We start from the raw sequence: 16,174 nt of genomic DNA, 5'->3' as shown, positions 1-16,174 counted from the left end.
TTAAGTTGTTATAAGATGTCTTCTTATCTAGAATGCCAGTACATTGATACTGCCTCCGGTAGATATTTCGAAAACGGATGTGTTTCTTGGTGACACTGTCAATTTGAAAGAGGAATGCGGCATATGTTGTACTGGAACCGTCCTATGTCGAGCGACTGCGATTGAATGCTGGAAGGAAGATAGGGCCGCATCGATTTCCATCGGTGAATCTAGTGGCAAATTGATATTGGTCGGCGATATTGGACCCAGTCGGTGCGATAATAGTTCATCCGACGTTGAATAGACACTGTTTCTGGTGAAGATACTAACGTCATTATCACTGGAAAGTGGTCGAAAGAGCGCTCGTTGAAGAAAACTGGAGCTATCTATGGCGATGATGCTGATGAATAGATCCAAAATGGAATGAACTTCCGATCTGGAAAGTCGCGTTGGTTGATCCGGAGCGAGGATGTTGTACTGTCCAGCTTCGTAGACTTCGGCAAGCACGAATCCGTTTCGATTCTGTCTTTTGTTTCCCCACAGCTCATGCCGTGCGTTCAGGTCCCCAGCAATGATGAATTTGTTCTGTCGTCGAGTGAGCATAGCCAGATCTCGCTTCAATGATGCACACGTACCATCTCGAAGATTGGTTTGTTTAGGGCAGTACGCTTCAATGATAATGATGGGTCCCATCGTCGTTGTAATCTCAATTCCGATAGCTTCTATAAGTTGCAATTTAAAGGCTGTCAGAAGCCTGTGCTGAATGGATCGTTTAATGGCAATGGCAACTCCCCCTCCTCTGGTAGTGGTCCTGTCGAGCCTGTGAATCCTGTAATTGGAAATAAAAATAAAAATTTCAGGTTTAAGATGAGTTTCAGTTAAAATAGCAATATCGGCATTCTTCTCTTGAAGAAAGTCGGATAATTCAGCAGTTTTGTTCCTGAGTGAGCAAGCATTCCAATTTACTACAACCAACTCATTATATTGCATATTCGACGATGTCATTGTTTCAAAAATGACGATCAGTTGTTCAGCAGAGAATAAGTCACCAGAGTCATCCTTTGCTTGTGGTTGATTATTGCCCCACCCAGGAGGGATTTTGAAGGAAGAATCATTTTGTGATCTAGCGGCTGAATCTTTTGGATTGCTGTAAGAAAGTGGCGGCAAATTCGGAATATCCCTCTTCGGTGGGAGCCGGGAGAAATTAATTTCATCCTTCTGTGGAATATTCTTGTGCGTTGATTGTTTACGGGACGCCTGTTGTCGAATTTTTGTGAACTCAGCACGTTTGGGACACGATTTGCTAGTAGATGGATGGTCGCCATCACAGTTCACACATTTTACAGCGATGTCATCTAGTAAGCAATCGTTGGTATTGTGTGATTCGGCACATTTCCCGCACCGACTTTTCATGTGGCAAGTCCTCGCTCCATGGCCGTAGTTCAAACAGTTCGTGCACTGTGTGACATCCCGATGTACCGGTTTATACTTTTGCCATTCGATGATTATATGGAATAATGATTTTATCGGTTTTACTTGACTCATGGTGATGGAGCCCTTCTCCAGATGAACCAGGAACAGTTGATCTCGATACCTTTTGTCCGTATTATGTCGTTTCATTTTAAACACCATCACAAGCTTTAGTCCAGCCTCCGACAGTGCCTGCTTTAGTTCGGCTTCCATCATGTCGGGTAGTCCTCGAAGTACAACCTTCATAGGTTTGTTGGCGGCAATATCGTGTGTGAAGTATTCCGCTTTTGTCTGCTTCAGGTACAATTTCACTGCTTTGTAGTGGTTCAAAGCCGGAACAGTTATTTTATAGCCTTCAGTACATAAACGGATTGTTGCCTGTAGTCCTTTGCTGATCAGCGTGTTGAAATCCGAGGGTAGAGTTGATGGGAACCCTTCGGGTAGAAAGGCGGCATTTTTTCCTTCTTCTTCAGTTCCTCTTCGACATGAACTGGCAGATCAGCGTATTGGTTGTTACTCAGCAAACGGTCGTTTATCTGTACATCACTTGACTTCAGACGCTTGACCTCCTTTGGATCCTTCTCGGATCTATGGCGCGTTTTACCCATAGCTTGGGTAAGTAGACAGCTGCGAATTAAAGATAAAACAAAATCGAAATTAGTCGTAGTAGGTTATTCGTCTATCCACATCGAATGTTAGAACTATGACCTGAGCGTTTGTGGTTTTTAACCACGCAGGCGGTGCGCTCTCCGATGCCGCTGTCTGGATGCGTCTTCTCGCCCCGATGTCTTCTTCCATCCAACGCCACAGAAGAAATTATCTATGTTCGATAACTGTTCCACTTTTATAACGTTAAGTTGAAAATATGTGCCTGACTATTTCAAAATCGTCGTCCTTGCGCGAAAACCCCGAGTGAAAGAACAGAGTTTTCCGCGTTGTTTTCAAATTTTGAAAACTTAATTTTTGAGTTTAATTTTTTTAACTTAACTTTTGAGTTGTATGTGGTTAGCTCACACTGTTCAAAATATTATCCTAAATTCCTGATCATATTTTTGATGAAATAGTAAAATAGTTATGTTGCTGCCATTAATACAAGTCGAAATATTCACGATTAAGTTCTGCCCATTCTTCCATATGGCTAATTTTGAAAAGGCGCTCCATAGTAAAGTAAGTCGTTTTCTCGACAAAAATATTATACGTCAGAGAGCCCACCAATGGACTGACGTTGGCATGACTGCTCCGAAGCAGTCTAGGGAGACTGAATGAGGCGAAAAGGTTATGTAGTCGATTCTTTGGGAATGTCATGATAATATTTTCGTGGACTACCTCTAAAAAGGAAACCCATCATCGGCAGTAAGTATAAGCGTGCATTACTGGGGCGATTGAAAATCATGTTTTCGAGACAATGCACCAGTACGTAAGAGCCAGTACATCGCGTGAGTTCCATTTTGGAGGTCTTATCAGGGTGGCAAGTGATCGGGAAAATCGGGAAAACCGGGAAAAAGTCGGGAACTTGATTTCACCGGGAAAAAGTCGGGAATTTTAGTGAAAAACTAGGAAAAATATTACTTGCTCACCTATGAGTAACAGTTGTTAGCATAATGATTTTTTTTTCAACAATTGAAAAGTAGGAGACAATACCCAATTTTGCGTTTGAGCGAAATGTTCAGTATAAGTGTTTAAATAACTTATTGTCCATTAGAAATTGGGCCAATACCCCATGTCTCGTCCAACGATTTTTAGAGACTTGCAGGCAGTTTTAAATCAAACAGGAATCATCAGAGTTTTGCCTTTCTCTATAGAAAGGTATTAGAATTGCTGGAAAAACCGACTTTCGTACGGAGCCTCGGAGACCCATAGTGTTATATACCATTCGACTCAGTTCGACGAGATCGGAAAATGTCTGTGTGTGTATGTATGTGTGGGTGCGTGTATGTGTGTGCACTTTTCGAAGATATTAGAACGCGCTCAATTATCTCAGAGATGGCTGAACCGATTCTAACAAACTTGGACTCGTTTGAAAGCTACTGTCGAGCCATTAATCAAGTTCGAAGATCAAATGGCTGTGACTTTTGGTTCCGGAGATATGATTGTATAAGTGCCGTAACCGACAAAAAGCGTTGTATTTGAACGCGCTCAATTTTCTCAGAGATGGCTGAACCGATTTTAACAAACTTGAACTCGTTTGAAAGCTACTGTCGGGCCATTGATCAAGTTCGAAGATCAAATGGCTGTGACTTTTGGTTCCGCATATATGGTTGTATAAGTGACGTAACAGACAAAAAGTGTTGTATTTGAACGCGCTCAATTTGCTCAGAGAACTGCATAAAACATCGAAATTTACTGTCATCTCAAAAAAATTTTTTTTGAAAAAATCAACTTTCTGGGATTTTGATATTTTTCCCAGATAGTCCCAAAAGTCGATATTTTCAAAAAAATTTTTTTTCAAGGTGACACTAAATCTCGACGTTTCATGCAATTCTAAGCCTTTTGGCATCAAAAATTTTTTTTCGATTTCGAAAATTTCATGTACTCCCCCCTATGGTGATTTTTCAAGATATATGAAAATTCCACTAAGTGGACTGAGAAGGCTTTTTGCCTTTCTCTATAGAAAGGTATTAGAATTGCTGGAAAAACCGACTTTCGAACGGAGCCTCGGAGACCCATAGTGTTATATACCATTCGACTCAGTTCGACGAGATCGGAAAAGGTCTGTGTGTATGTGTGTGCGTGTGTGTGTGTGTGTGTATGTGTGTGTGTGTGTGTATGTGTGTGCACTTTTCGAAGATATTAGATCGCGCTCAATTTTCTCAGAGATGGCTGAACCGAATTTAACAAACTTGGACTCGTTTGATAGCTACTGTCGGGCCATTGATCAAGTTCGAAGATCAAATGGCTGTGACTTTTGGTTCCGGAGATATGATTGTATAAGTGACGTAACCGACAAAAAGCGTTGTATTTGAACGCGCTCATTTTTCTCAAAGATGGCTGAACCGATTTTAACAAACTTGGGCTCGTTTGAAAGCTACTGTCGGACCATTGATCAAGTTCGAAGATCAAATGGCTGTGACTTTTGGTTCCGGAGATATGATTGTATAAGTGCCGTAACCGACAAAAAGCGTTGTATTTGAACGCGCTCAATTTTCTCAGAGATGGCTGAACCGATTTTAACAAACTTGAACTCGTTTGAAAGCTACTGTCGGGCCATTGATCAAGTTCGAAGATCAAATGGCTGTGACTTTTGGTTCCGGAGATATGATTGTATAAGTGACGTAACCGACAAAAAGCGTTGTATTTGAACGCGCTCAATTTTCTCAGAGATGGCTGAACCGATTTTAGCAAACTTGGACTCGTTTGATAGCTACTGTCGGGCCATTGATCAAGTTCGAAGATCAAATGGCTGTGACTTTTGGTTCCGGAGATATGATTGTATAAGTGCCGTAACCGACAAAAAGCGTTGTATTTGAACGCGCTCAATTTTCTCAGAGATGGCTGAACCGATTTTAACAAACTTGAACTCGTTTGAAAGCTACTGTCGGGCCATTGATCAAGTTCGAAGATCAAATGGCTGTGACTTTTGGTTCCGGAGATATGATTGTATAAGTGACGTAACCGACAAAAAGCGTTGTATTTGAACGCGCTCATTTTTCTCAGAGATGGCTGAACCGATTTTAACAAACTTGGGCTCGTTTGAAAGCTACTGTCGGACCATTGATCAAGTTCGAAGATCAAATGGCCGTGACTTTTGGTTCCGGAGATATGATTGTATAAGTGCCGTAACCGACAAAAAGCGTTGTATTTGAACGCGCTCAATTTTCTCAGAGATGGCTGAACCGATTTTAACAAACTTGAACTCGTTTGAAAGCTACTGTCGAGCCATTGATCAAGTTCGAAGATCAAATGGCTGTGACTTTTGGTTCCGGAGATATGATTGTATAAGTGACGTAACCGACAAAAAGCGTTGTATTTGAACGCGCTCAATTTTCTCAGAGATGGCTGAACCGATTTTAACAAACTTGGACTCGTTTGATAGCTACTGTCGGGCCATTGATCAAGTTCGAAGATCAAATGGCTGTGACTTTTGGTTCCGGAGATATGATTGTATAAGTGACGTAACCGACAAAAAGCGTTGTATTTGAACGCGCTCAATTTTCTCAGAGATGGCTGAACCGATTTTAACAAACTTGGACTCGTTTGATAGCTACTGTCGGGCCATTGATCAAGTTCGAAGATCAAATGGCTGTGACTTTTGGTACCAGATATATGATGATATATGTGACGTAACCGACAAAACACGTTGATTTTTACCGCTCTTATATATAAGGGTGCCAACATTTTGGGATCAAGCACCTCTAAAAAAGCCTTCATGCAAAATTTGAGCTAAATCGGACATGCGTAAGGGATGCAGTCCGGTGTTAAAGGTTTGACAATTTTCGATCTTGAAAAAGCACCATAAGGGGGAGTACATGAAATTTCGAAAATCGAAAATTTTTTTTGATGCCAAAACTTTTAAAACTGCATGAAACATTAAAAATTTTGTGTCATTTCAAAAAAAAAAATTGTTGGATAAAATAAACTTTCTGGGACTTAGAAAAATTTTGATATTTTTTCTAAGTCCCAAAAAGTCGATTTTTTCAAAAAAAAATTTTTTCGAGATGACACTAAATCTCGACGTTTCATGCATTTCATTTCATGCTAAGCCTTTTGGCAACAAAATTTTTTTTTCGATTTCGAAAATTTCATGTACTCCCCCTATGGTGATTTTTCAAGATATATGATAATTCCACTAAGTGGACTGAGAAGGCTTTTTGCTTTTCTCTATAGAAAGGTATTAGAATTGCTGGAAAAAACGACTTTCGAACGGAGCCTCGGAGACCCATAGTGTTATATACCATTCGACTCAGTTCGTCGAGATCGGAAAATGTCTGTGTGTGTGTGTGTATGTATGTGCACTTTTCGAAGATACTGTCGGACCATTGATCAAGTTCGAAGATCAAATGGCTGTGAGTTTTAGTTCCGAAGATATGATTGTATAAGTGACGTAACCGACAAAAAGCGTTGTATTTGAACGCGCTCAATTTTCTCAGAGATGGCTGATCCGATTTTAACAAACTTGGGCTCGTTTGAAAGCTACTGTCGGGCCGTTGATCAGGTTCGAAGATCAAATAGTTGTGACTTTTGGTTCCAGATATATGATGGTATAAGTGACGTAACCGACAAAACACGTTGATTTTTACCGCTCTTATATATAAGGGTGCAAAAATTTTGGGATCAACTCTATTTTCGTAAAGTTCTAGTGCTCAAAAGTTTAAGCACCTCGAAAAAAGCGTTCATGCAAAATTTGACCTAAATCGGACATGCTTAAGGGGTGCTGCCCGGTGGTAAAGGTTTGACAATTTTCGATCTTGAAAAAGCACCATAGGGGGGAGTACATGAAATTTCCAAAATCGAAAATTTTTTTTGATGCCAAAACTCTTAAAACTGCATAAAACATCGAAATTTAGTGTCATCTCAAAAAAAAATTTTTTTCAAAAAATCAACTTTCTGGGACTTAGAAAAATTTTCATATTTTTTTCTAAGTCCCAAAAAGTCGATTTTTTCAAAAAAAAATTTTTTCGAGATGACACTAAATCTCGATGTTTCATGCAATTCTAAGCCTTTTGGCACCAAATTTTTTTTTCGATTTCGAAAATTTCATGTACTCCCCCCTATGGTGATTTTTAAAGATATAAGAAAATTCCACTAAGTGGACTAAGAAGGCTTTTTGCCTTTCTCTATAGAAAGGTATTTTAGATTAGCATCACTGATTACAAATAGGCAACGCAAATGTCAAGCACTAGTTTGGAAAAATGATGCTGACTGTGTGACATAAACATTGAAGCATGCTTTTGTGAACTACTCGAATCAATCTGAATCAATTGATGACAAAATTAGTATCCAAAATTATTTAGTAAAAGTATGAAACATATTGTCATGAGACTGCTATGAAAGAAGAGAAAGGCATTATCACACCACTAGGTGGATTAAGAAGGGTTTTTTAGATTAGCATCACTGTTTTCATACAAATAGGCAACGCAAATGTCAAGCACTAGTTTGGAAAAATGATGCTGACTGTGTGACATAAACACTGAAGCATGCTTTTGTGAACTACTCGAATCAATCTGAATCAATTGGTGTCAAAATTGGTATCCGAAATTATTTAATATAAGTATGAAATATATTTTCATGAGACTTTTATGAAAAAAGAGAAAGGCATTATCACACCACTAGGTGGATTAAGAAGGGTTTTTTAGTTGTTATCAATAACAGCATAATAAAAGCTCATTTTGAAAAATAAGGATAATTTGGATGCTGTTTTTGGATTTTGTTAAATTTTTAAATAAGTATTCAACGCATCTGCCAAATTTATGGCAAAATCTCAAGGTAGCATAGGGAAAATATTTAACAAAATTATTGAACATTTTTAAGAGCCTTCATGTTTTTAAGTTTGCTAATGATTGCCCTTGTTTAATTATAATTTGTCTCAGTAATGTCATCTTGAGACAATACAATACTATGCTTAGATGTCAAAAGGACTCGCAAAATTGGAAGAGTTGTCGACTTTGATCTTATTCACCGTTTACAGGAAGTATTTGAGTTCCTTTTGTGAGAGTTGAAGCTGGTTTCTGAGGACCAGTATAGAATTCTTGAGGATCAGTATAGAAAGATTTAGAAAATGGATTGATTTGTTCAGTGAATCTATGTTAAATTTTCTTTTAAATGTCCTCAACTATTCCATAATAGAACGTTGATATTACATGGAAATTTCAAGTTTGACAGGATTTTGTTAATAATTGATTTTATGGTTTTCATCACAATCACAGCATGATAATTTATCTGAGAGTATCGTTCATTGAACAGATATGCTTGCAAGCGACATAATTTAAACAGTATATGTCCATATAACAATTTATTGTACCATGGACGAAGCCCTGGCAATGACGATATTATGTTAGATTCGCTGTGCCATCATCAGTGTTTGTGATTGCCGATAATTTGGCAGAAAGCGGCTCGATATTTCTCTACATTGTACACAACATTTTCAATCTGGTATAAGATACTACAAGAACTCGCTGTCTCTCAATGCGTGAACCGTGAGAGAATTTTTCTACATTTCTTCGCTCCACTTTATACTCTGAGTATTTCACAGCTCTTAACAAAATACATATATACAGTCTGGCAATGATCGGCGCTGTGTGGAATTTACTAAGAGAGAATCGCAAGTTGATAATTATCGCAGATAATTCGACTTGATGATTCTCATACTAGGTTAGAATAAACAATATTTCAAAACCCTGGTCTGGAGCATTCACAGCTATTTTCATAGATACAGCTTATACAAAGGTTATATGTACATAGTTAGAATAATTATAAGAATTTTTAATTTTCCCGCCGAACTGAGATTTCCACTTTTTCTTCCGGAAGGAGCGAAGAAAGCTCTGTGCAAAATGATTTGAAGTTGCAAGCATAGATTGTTGTTGTTTGTTCCGAGTGGCAAGCGTCCGTTTTTTAGATTGTTGTTCCTTATTGAGTTATTTTCAATCATATGTATACCAAAAAAATAATAAAAACAGTCATGTGCACTCGGAAGAAATCGGTAACGCGTAACCAAAATTCCTGAATGAGTTGAAAATGGCTTTATGCTTTTCTTATTTGCACATGTTATAATGAATATTTTTTATTTATACATCGAAATGTCTGGAAAGTATCTGAATCCTACTATTAAAACGATCCTTTTTGGACATGGGATATCTGTTTAAAGTTTGAATTAAAAAATATTTACAAAAAAAAACACTAAACAGGGGCGATTTGAGTCTATTCCAAAAACCGGGAATTTTATCTAAAAAAAACCGGGAAAACCGGGAAAAAACGGAAAATTGAAATCGGCAATTCCAGAATTCCCTGTAAGACAGGGTACAGCTACTTCCGGAAACCAGAAACCACCAAGGTAAGTATGTATGGTCATCAACTAATATGACCGTTAAGAAGACATTTTCTGTTCTTCATGAGTCGAAATAAGGGTGTCAGCTCTGACCACTCCTTCTAATGCTATTCGTGAATGTTCAATGCTGTGAATTGTCGTCATTCGAAGTAGTGTATGTGTGAAGCCTTGTGAAATGTGGTGCGCTACAAATGGACATTGAGAGGGTCTTATACATATATAATCAGAACGGAATTCTGTGTGTTTTTGTTACAGCGAAACCCAATGAAGTTTTATGACTCTACAAACCAATCACCCAAGACTGCTACGATGTGTATTGTCTCTAGAATGTTTACATCGCGCTTGTACCCAGCATTCTGATATTCTTGAATTCGGAGATACTATTGTTCTCATCAACCAACATGTTTCGCAAAATAGATGAGTATTCCTTCAGTAACTCTTCGTTTTCTATTCTCTGACTAATAGCATCGATTGCCCCATCCATCCTATTGGAAAAAAATAATTCTAACGTTCTGGAAGTTCAAATTCATCGCATACATCATACGGCCATGACGATTTCAAACAGAAATCTATGAAACCTTAAGACCTTTCATTTGAATTGTCCTAGTCATCTCTGGGAAATCTATGTAAGCTCAATTTTTGAGTTTTTAACCGCTACTGAAAAGATTTTCCTTCTGTTCGTCGTCACTTCTGATGACGAATTGAAATTTTCAATAATCGTCACCCTGTATTTCCAGACCCGGAAGTTGGATTTCGATGAAATTAAATAGGATCGTATGGGACTACGACTAGGACTCTATTTGAATATAAGTTTATTGAAACTTGGATCAACCATCTCTGAGAAATCGATGTCAGTTATATTTTTAAATTGTTGATCGCTCTTTGGTGCTTCCCAAACTACTATATTTAAATAAAATCACTTAAATTTGCATACTAGAAGAGCTTACTGAATAGTTTAAAAGTATTTGCTTCTTGCATCGTTACTTATAAAAACACATTCCTGAAATTGAAGGTTTTAACACTCGTTACTCATTAATTCCAGAACAAAACGGTGAATCCGGACTTTGGAACAATATGATAAGAGAAATAAAGAAAATTATCTCTTCTCCGTAACACATAAAACTACTTGCTTCAATCCCTCATATTCCCATCCAAAATGTGTGACTATTTCAATTTCAAATTATATTCTATGTGGATTCGGAAATTCGTTTTATTTGTTTAGTAATTTTGAATCTGCACTTCCGCTTCCGCGAAACAAAAAGGTATTAAAGACATACCTTGCACTAGATGCATAAAGAATCATCAGAAAGACGTTTTATTTGTCATCTGTAGGCCCCTCCCGAAACGAAATCCTGGGTACTGGCCAGCCTGTTAGAGTTGGAGTGATTGTATAATTCGTCTATATGATTGAGCCATAATTAAATTTATTTCTTATTGTTAAACTTATTTTGCAGCTTCCTGGTTTAATGAGTGTGGACTACGCAATTGTCGGAAACAACGCTAGTGTACTGGTATCACCATTCTCGCGATATGGAAATATTTTGGATGTGTGCAATACCGTGAAAAAAGTAACTAATAGAAATGTTGATGAGTTTATCGCCATGATAATTACTTGCCAAATACTGTCAATCATTGACCACCTCCACAGCTGTATGATAATACATGCGGATATTAAACCTGACAACTTTCTGCTTATGACCCCGTAGGTAATTAATACTAGTAAAAACAACTCATTCATAACACGTATTTCTATTACCAACCGTAGAATAAGTATCGATTCAAAAATACCTTGTATACAGTTAATTGATTTTGGAGTTTCTATCGACCTTAAGTTGTTTACCAAGGGTACAACATTCACAAAGGTAATTCTTTTCAACATTCATCCTGTTTTTTGAATATTGGTTATCACTCTGTAAACTCATATTCGCAGGTAGTTACAACGGAGTGCTTCACATGCATCGAGATGCTAGAAAAAAGATCATGGACATACCAACCAGATTTATACGGTGTTGCTGGAACAACACATGTTATGTTGTTCGGCAGATACATGGAAGTACAAAAGGATATTATCAACTGGAACATCAAGACACGAATGCCTCGATATTTTCGAAAGAATTTATGGGATAACTACTTTACCACACTGTTGAACATCCGCGACTGTCATGAAATGCCTAACTTGCAGAGTGTGCGATGTATGCTACTAGCAGAAATAGAAGGGAACGACAAATATGTTCGTGATAAATTGAACGAGTTTAATCAGGCGCTTTTATCCGCATAAATTTATTTTGCGTGTAATAAACTATAAATATTAACATTTAATCGAAAATATGTAATAATATTTAACTGTTCATAATGTCCATATTTTTGTTTGCATGTTAAACATAGCCGTACAGTTTATCATGTTCATAGTAATTACTTTAGTGATGAAAGACTCCCGCTGCACTATAGACGTCGACCTCTTCCAAGCTCTCTACTAAGCATCATGTAATACATCCTCTCTTCCGGCATTCTTGATACATGTCCAGCTCATCGTATTTTGCCCTTGGTTGGAATCACGTAAGGTATTAAATCCCCTTCTGGAGATGAAGTGGTGTCCACCCAAAATTTAAGAATCTTCAATTAGTTCTGAAGGTATGGTGCTTCGATTTTCTAACCCACAACATTATTTCGATAATATCCATTCTGTTTACTACATCGAACACAAATGGTACAGGATCCAAAAAACTCAATATGATATGATGTTTCGAATCCTGAAATTCTATGCATCAAGAATTATGATAATAATTGTGGTATCTAGGTAGTCTTGTTACATGTAAGCTGGCCGAGAGTCAGAATATAACTGAGAGCTTATATCCACTGAAGCGATATCCGCGCTCTCTTTCAATGTTTGTGAGACGCAGAGTTGATCGTAAATCAACTGGGTGACACTGATCTATTATATCCCCTAATTTAAAAATATGATAATTTATTAAATCATCATAATTCAGTAAAAAGCATTCAATCAAAGAGGTGGCTCGTGAATTAACGGCTGCTACCACGAAGACAACCCTAACTGCAGGTAAATACAAAAATGAAGTCAATAAATTTATTCCAGTTATTTGAGACTTGACATTACGAGATTATTAAGAGATATTGACAGTCCATGAAGACAAGATTCGCATTGTAGCGGGTTCTTTGAAGGAGGCTAACGAGATTCCTTTCCTTTGAATTCCTTTGAAATACGTCGAAAGAGACGGTGTTGTCATCGACACGGGTCTTTCGGTTGATGAGTTAATTCGGTATGGAGTTGGATTATTAAAAACTATGCTTGTTCCGTAACCACAGTAGTCCACCCAAAGATACAACCCTGTAGCTAATCTTCCTCCAACGTCGTCGGATCATGCAATCCACAAAACAACAATACTGCGTGTGAAACGATCATACGCAATGGCAAACGATCAACGATGTAAAGGGCAACTACAACCATACACACATGTAGGTATGTGGTGGAGAGTTCATCAGCGTAGCAACGGTAGAACGAGAGCAATGATCCTAATACCACCACCACTGATAAAATGATAGCCGAGTGAGCGGAGGAGAATTTAACCCGATCTTCAAAACATCGCAGCCTGATCAGAGGATCTGCTGACCTACTTTTGAGGATGCAGCAGTCAGTGCAGTACCAACTAGCTATCGTAACGGTCATGGTAGACCGCGTGTCCTGTTCATTTATTAAAAACTAGATTAAGTACAATAAATGTTACACGTTAGGATAAAATAAATGGTTTGTTTGTTCACTAAGCGGTGTTGAGTAATACGCGAGTGTTATGTAATTTCAATGCCCAAAAACCCAGCGCATAGCCACCTCAAGAAAATCCGGAGGCAAAATCATACCAGATTCCCAATTGGCATTACGATCAGGATTGAGAGTTTATCCCGCACAGTGAAAGCCAGTCTACACAGGAACCACCGAAGTCGATGTTGGCCAGGACCTACAGGAGCCAACAATGCTTGAGGGAGTAATGATACTCGAGTGAAAGCAATTGTACGCAGTATCTTTTGAAGGAGCAAAGACTTATCGACCTTCAGATTCGTTTCAAGTGACATTCGCTGAATCTGCGTTTCGTGGTCATGTGCACATCGATAGAGTTTATCTTTCTGTTCGGTTTTTTCATACCAAATGTTACGAATAGTACGAACTGCAAAAAACGGCCACACAGCAACTTACTGTAGTAATAAGCCGAAATGTATTAAGTGTGAGGTGTCCCATTCAGATAATGATTACATTAAAGAAATTTAAAAAATGTATTTATTGTGGAGAGCCCTCATGATCTTTCAGTATGCCCGTATAAGTTGCGCAAAGGTAAATTAATCTTTCTTTAAAAGCACGATCTAAGCGCACAAATGCAGAAATGCTTAAAACTGTCATTGATGTCTCCCTTTTCGAAGCAGAGAACTCTTTTTCAAATCTAGAGCCAGAGGAATCTGACTCTGATAAAAATAGTTTTGTTAGTTCATTTGTTACTATTCAAGGGTCCGTTAGAAAAAAAGAAGTCCCCAAAATTACCAAAAAAGGCACCTAAAATTTCACCATCAAAAGAAGATCTCCGTGTACCAAAATAGTCAAATTCAAAACCAAAGTCTTTGTCTCCTGGTTTGTCAAACTCACAAACCAATCTAGAAACTAGCACAAAAAATACAATAATCTAGTGGGCTCCATTTCACAGCCACTGATTACTGAAGTTTTCGGAAATTGTAAATTAAATATCCCACCCCCTTCTACCCAAGTAGTACGATATGTTGCTGTCCTGTATTTTTCTACTGATTGTGCAATTTATGAAATTAGTTTATATTACTATTCTAGTAACTGTTGTGTTATGGAAAAAGCGCAATTTTTATGGTGAAACATATCTTCGTACGCCTGAAAATTTCAAGCGCCTTTGAATGTACATGTTTTGATGATTGCACATCAATTTCTATGACAATAACAATCTATTCTTTTTAATGAATATGATCGGAATAGTGTTCAAAATATGTATAAGAAAGCATTCATTCATCTTAGTGAACCCGACTTTTGTGATACGCAGTAGGTGTGCTTTAGTTTCAAAAACAAGTTGCTCAAGCGGTAATATATAACTATGATGAACTTAACTTTTCTTTCAATATCTTTAAAAAGTGATGTCAAGTCTGTTCATTTTTTTCGCGAGATAAAAACCGGCTACAAATTATCCTTTTGTTTTTTGTTTTCATTGCATATGTAATGCTGTATTTCTGGAACTTTTATGATAATATTCTCACTTTGGCAAGTTTTGCGTTCATTTCAAGCAGATAAACCTGGTACAACTTATTTGCAAGTTTCGAATTGTGTTTTTAAAAATGAAGAAATCTGCACACTATGCGGACTCGGCTGCAAAATTGTTTTTACTGCGAAGTTTTCAATTTGGCTTACCATTTTTTGCCTTGCGAAGAGCATAATTTCATATTCCATTTCGGCATATATGGAGTCGGATATAATAATAACATTTGGAAAATTTTGGATAAGTTGAACAATTGTTTTAGTTACTTCGTTTTTACATGACGATGTGAACATTTTTGCTGAGCTTCTATAACTGCTAGTGCAACGTGGGCAAGTTGGTGATGTGCTGCACAAATGTTTCAGATGTACCTTAAAATGTTCTATAGTGATTTTTTGGGTAGTATTGTAAAACTTAACAGTGATAAGTTGCACAACCGATTTTAATATATTTGAAATTCTTTCTGAACTTATCTAACAAAAAAAAACAATTCTAAAACAATTGTAGAACCTCTTGAAATTTCAATAAGTTACATTTGCTACTTGGATAGTATAGAAGTCGTTGCTTGTCAAATAGACAATAAAGGAAAACATTTGTAAAGCTTCGGTATATATTCCTCCTAGAGCTCAAGTTGGACAACGACAACTTCATGAAATGGTTGAAGCCCTCCCTGCTCCACGGTTGATTCTGGGAGATTTCAATTCGCACGGAACGATATGGAGTTCCGTTTACAATGATAACAGATCATCCTAAATATATAATATTTGCGACAATTTTAACATGACAGTATTAAATATGGGTAGCATGACATGGATCCCAAGACCTCCTGCACGTCCAAAAGCATTATATTTATATCTTTCCTCGACTTCAATTCGACTAGAATGCACCTCGAAAATATTGCCTGATTTACACATATACAATCATCATCTCAATTAGCAGTAGCAATTATATTGCTACCTTCGTTAATATTCCATATGATTCGACAAAAAATATTGACTGGGTTAAATACCAAAGACCGCAGAACTAGTCCAAACCAAACGATTTCCTGATACAACGACTAACAGAAGCCATCCAAACCTTGGTTGAACAAAAAGTGCCCCGATGGTAAACAAAACGCGAAACAAAGTGCTTGGAAGAAGTTACTGAATTCTTAATATAAACCAAATACAAGGCCAAGAAATGTAGGTATTGGAAACATTTTGTCGAAGATTTGTCAAAAGAATACTCAATGAGCACTCTTTGGAATACGGCCAGACGAATGAGGAATCGTAACGTGAGCAATGAGAGCGAGGAATATTCGACCCGATGGATATTTAACTTTGCTAGGCAAGTTTGCCCAGATTCTGTTTCTACGCAGAGCATTATTCTCCTCCAAATAATTGTTCCATTGATAATCCCTTTTCAATGATGGAATTTTCTATAGCACTATTGTCTTGTAACAATAATGCTCCCAGGTTGGACAGAATTAAAT

At 37.6% G+C, this 16,174-nt stretch overlaps 1 protein-coding gene across 2 annotated transcripts in view; it reads left to right on the top strand.

Annotated features, from left to right (window-relative positions):
- LOC131427760 (uncharacterized) overlaps nucleotides 1-13,140 on the top strand; it is a 157,046-nt gene extending 143,906 nt beyond the window's left edge. Inside the window, exons 6-8 of one of the 2 annotated variants that reach the window (XR_009229308.1) lie at nucleotides 10,885-11,136; nucleotides 11,196-11,292; nucleotides 11,361-11,398. Coding sequence is in view for 1 of the 2 variants with exons in the window: in XM_058591223.1 (XP_058447206.1) it covers nucleotides 10,885-11,132; nucleotides 11,196-11,292; nucleotides 11,361-11,708 (693 nt within the window). In the remaining variant the exon portion in view is untranslated. Of the gene's footprint in view, nucleotides 1-10,884; nucleotides 11,137-11,195; nucleotides 11,293-11,360 lie in introns of both variants that reach the window. The other variant, XM_058591223.1, reaches the window with a different exon arrangement.
- The last annotated feature ends 3,034 nt before the right edge of the window (nucleotides 13,141-16,174 follow it).

This window comes from Malaya genurostris, chromosome 2 (genome assembly GCF_030247185.1).
Source record: "Malaya genurostris strain Urasoe2022 chromosome 2, Malgen_1.1, whole genome shotgun sequence".
NCBI classification, from domain to species: Eukaryota; Metazoa; Arthropoda; class Insecta; order Diptera; family Culicidae; genus Malaya; species Malaya genurostris.
The sequence above is the reverse complement of the archived record's forward strand: the minus strand, read 5'-3'. Positions and strand labels throughout refer to the sequence as shown.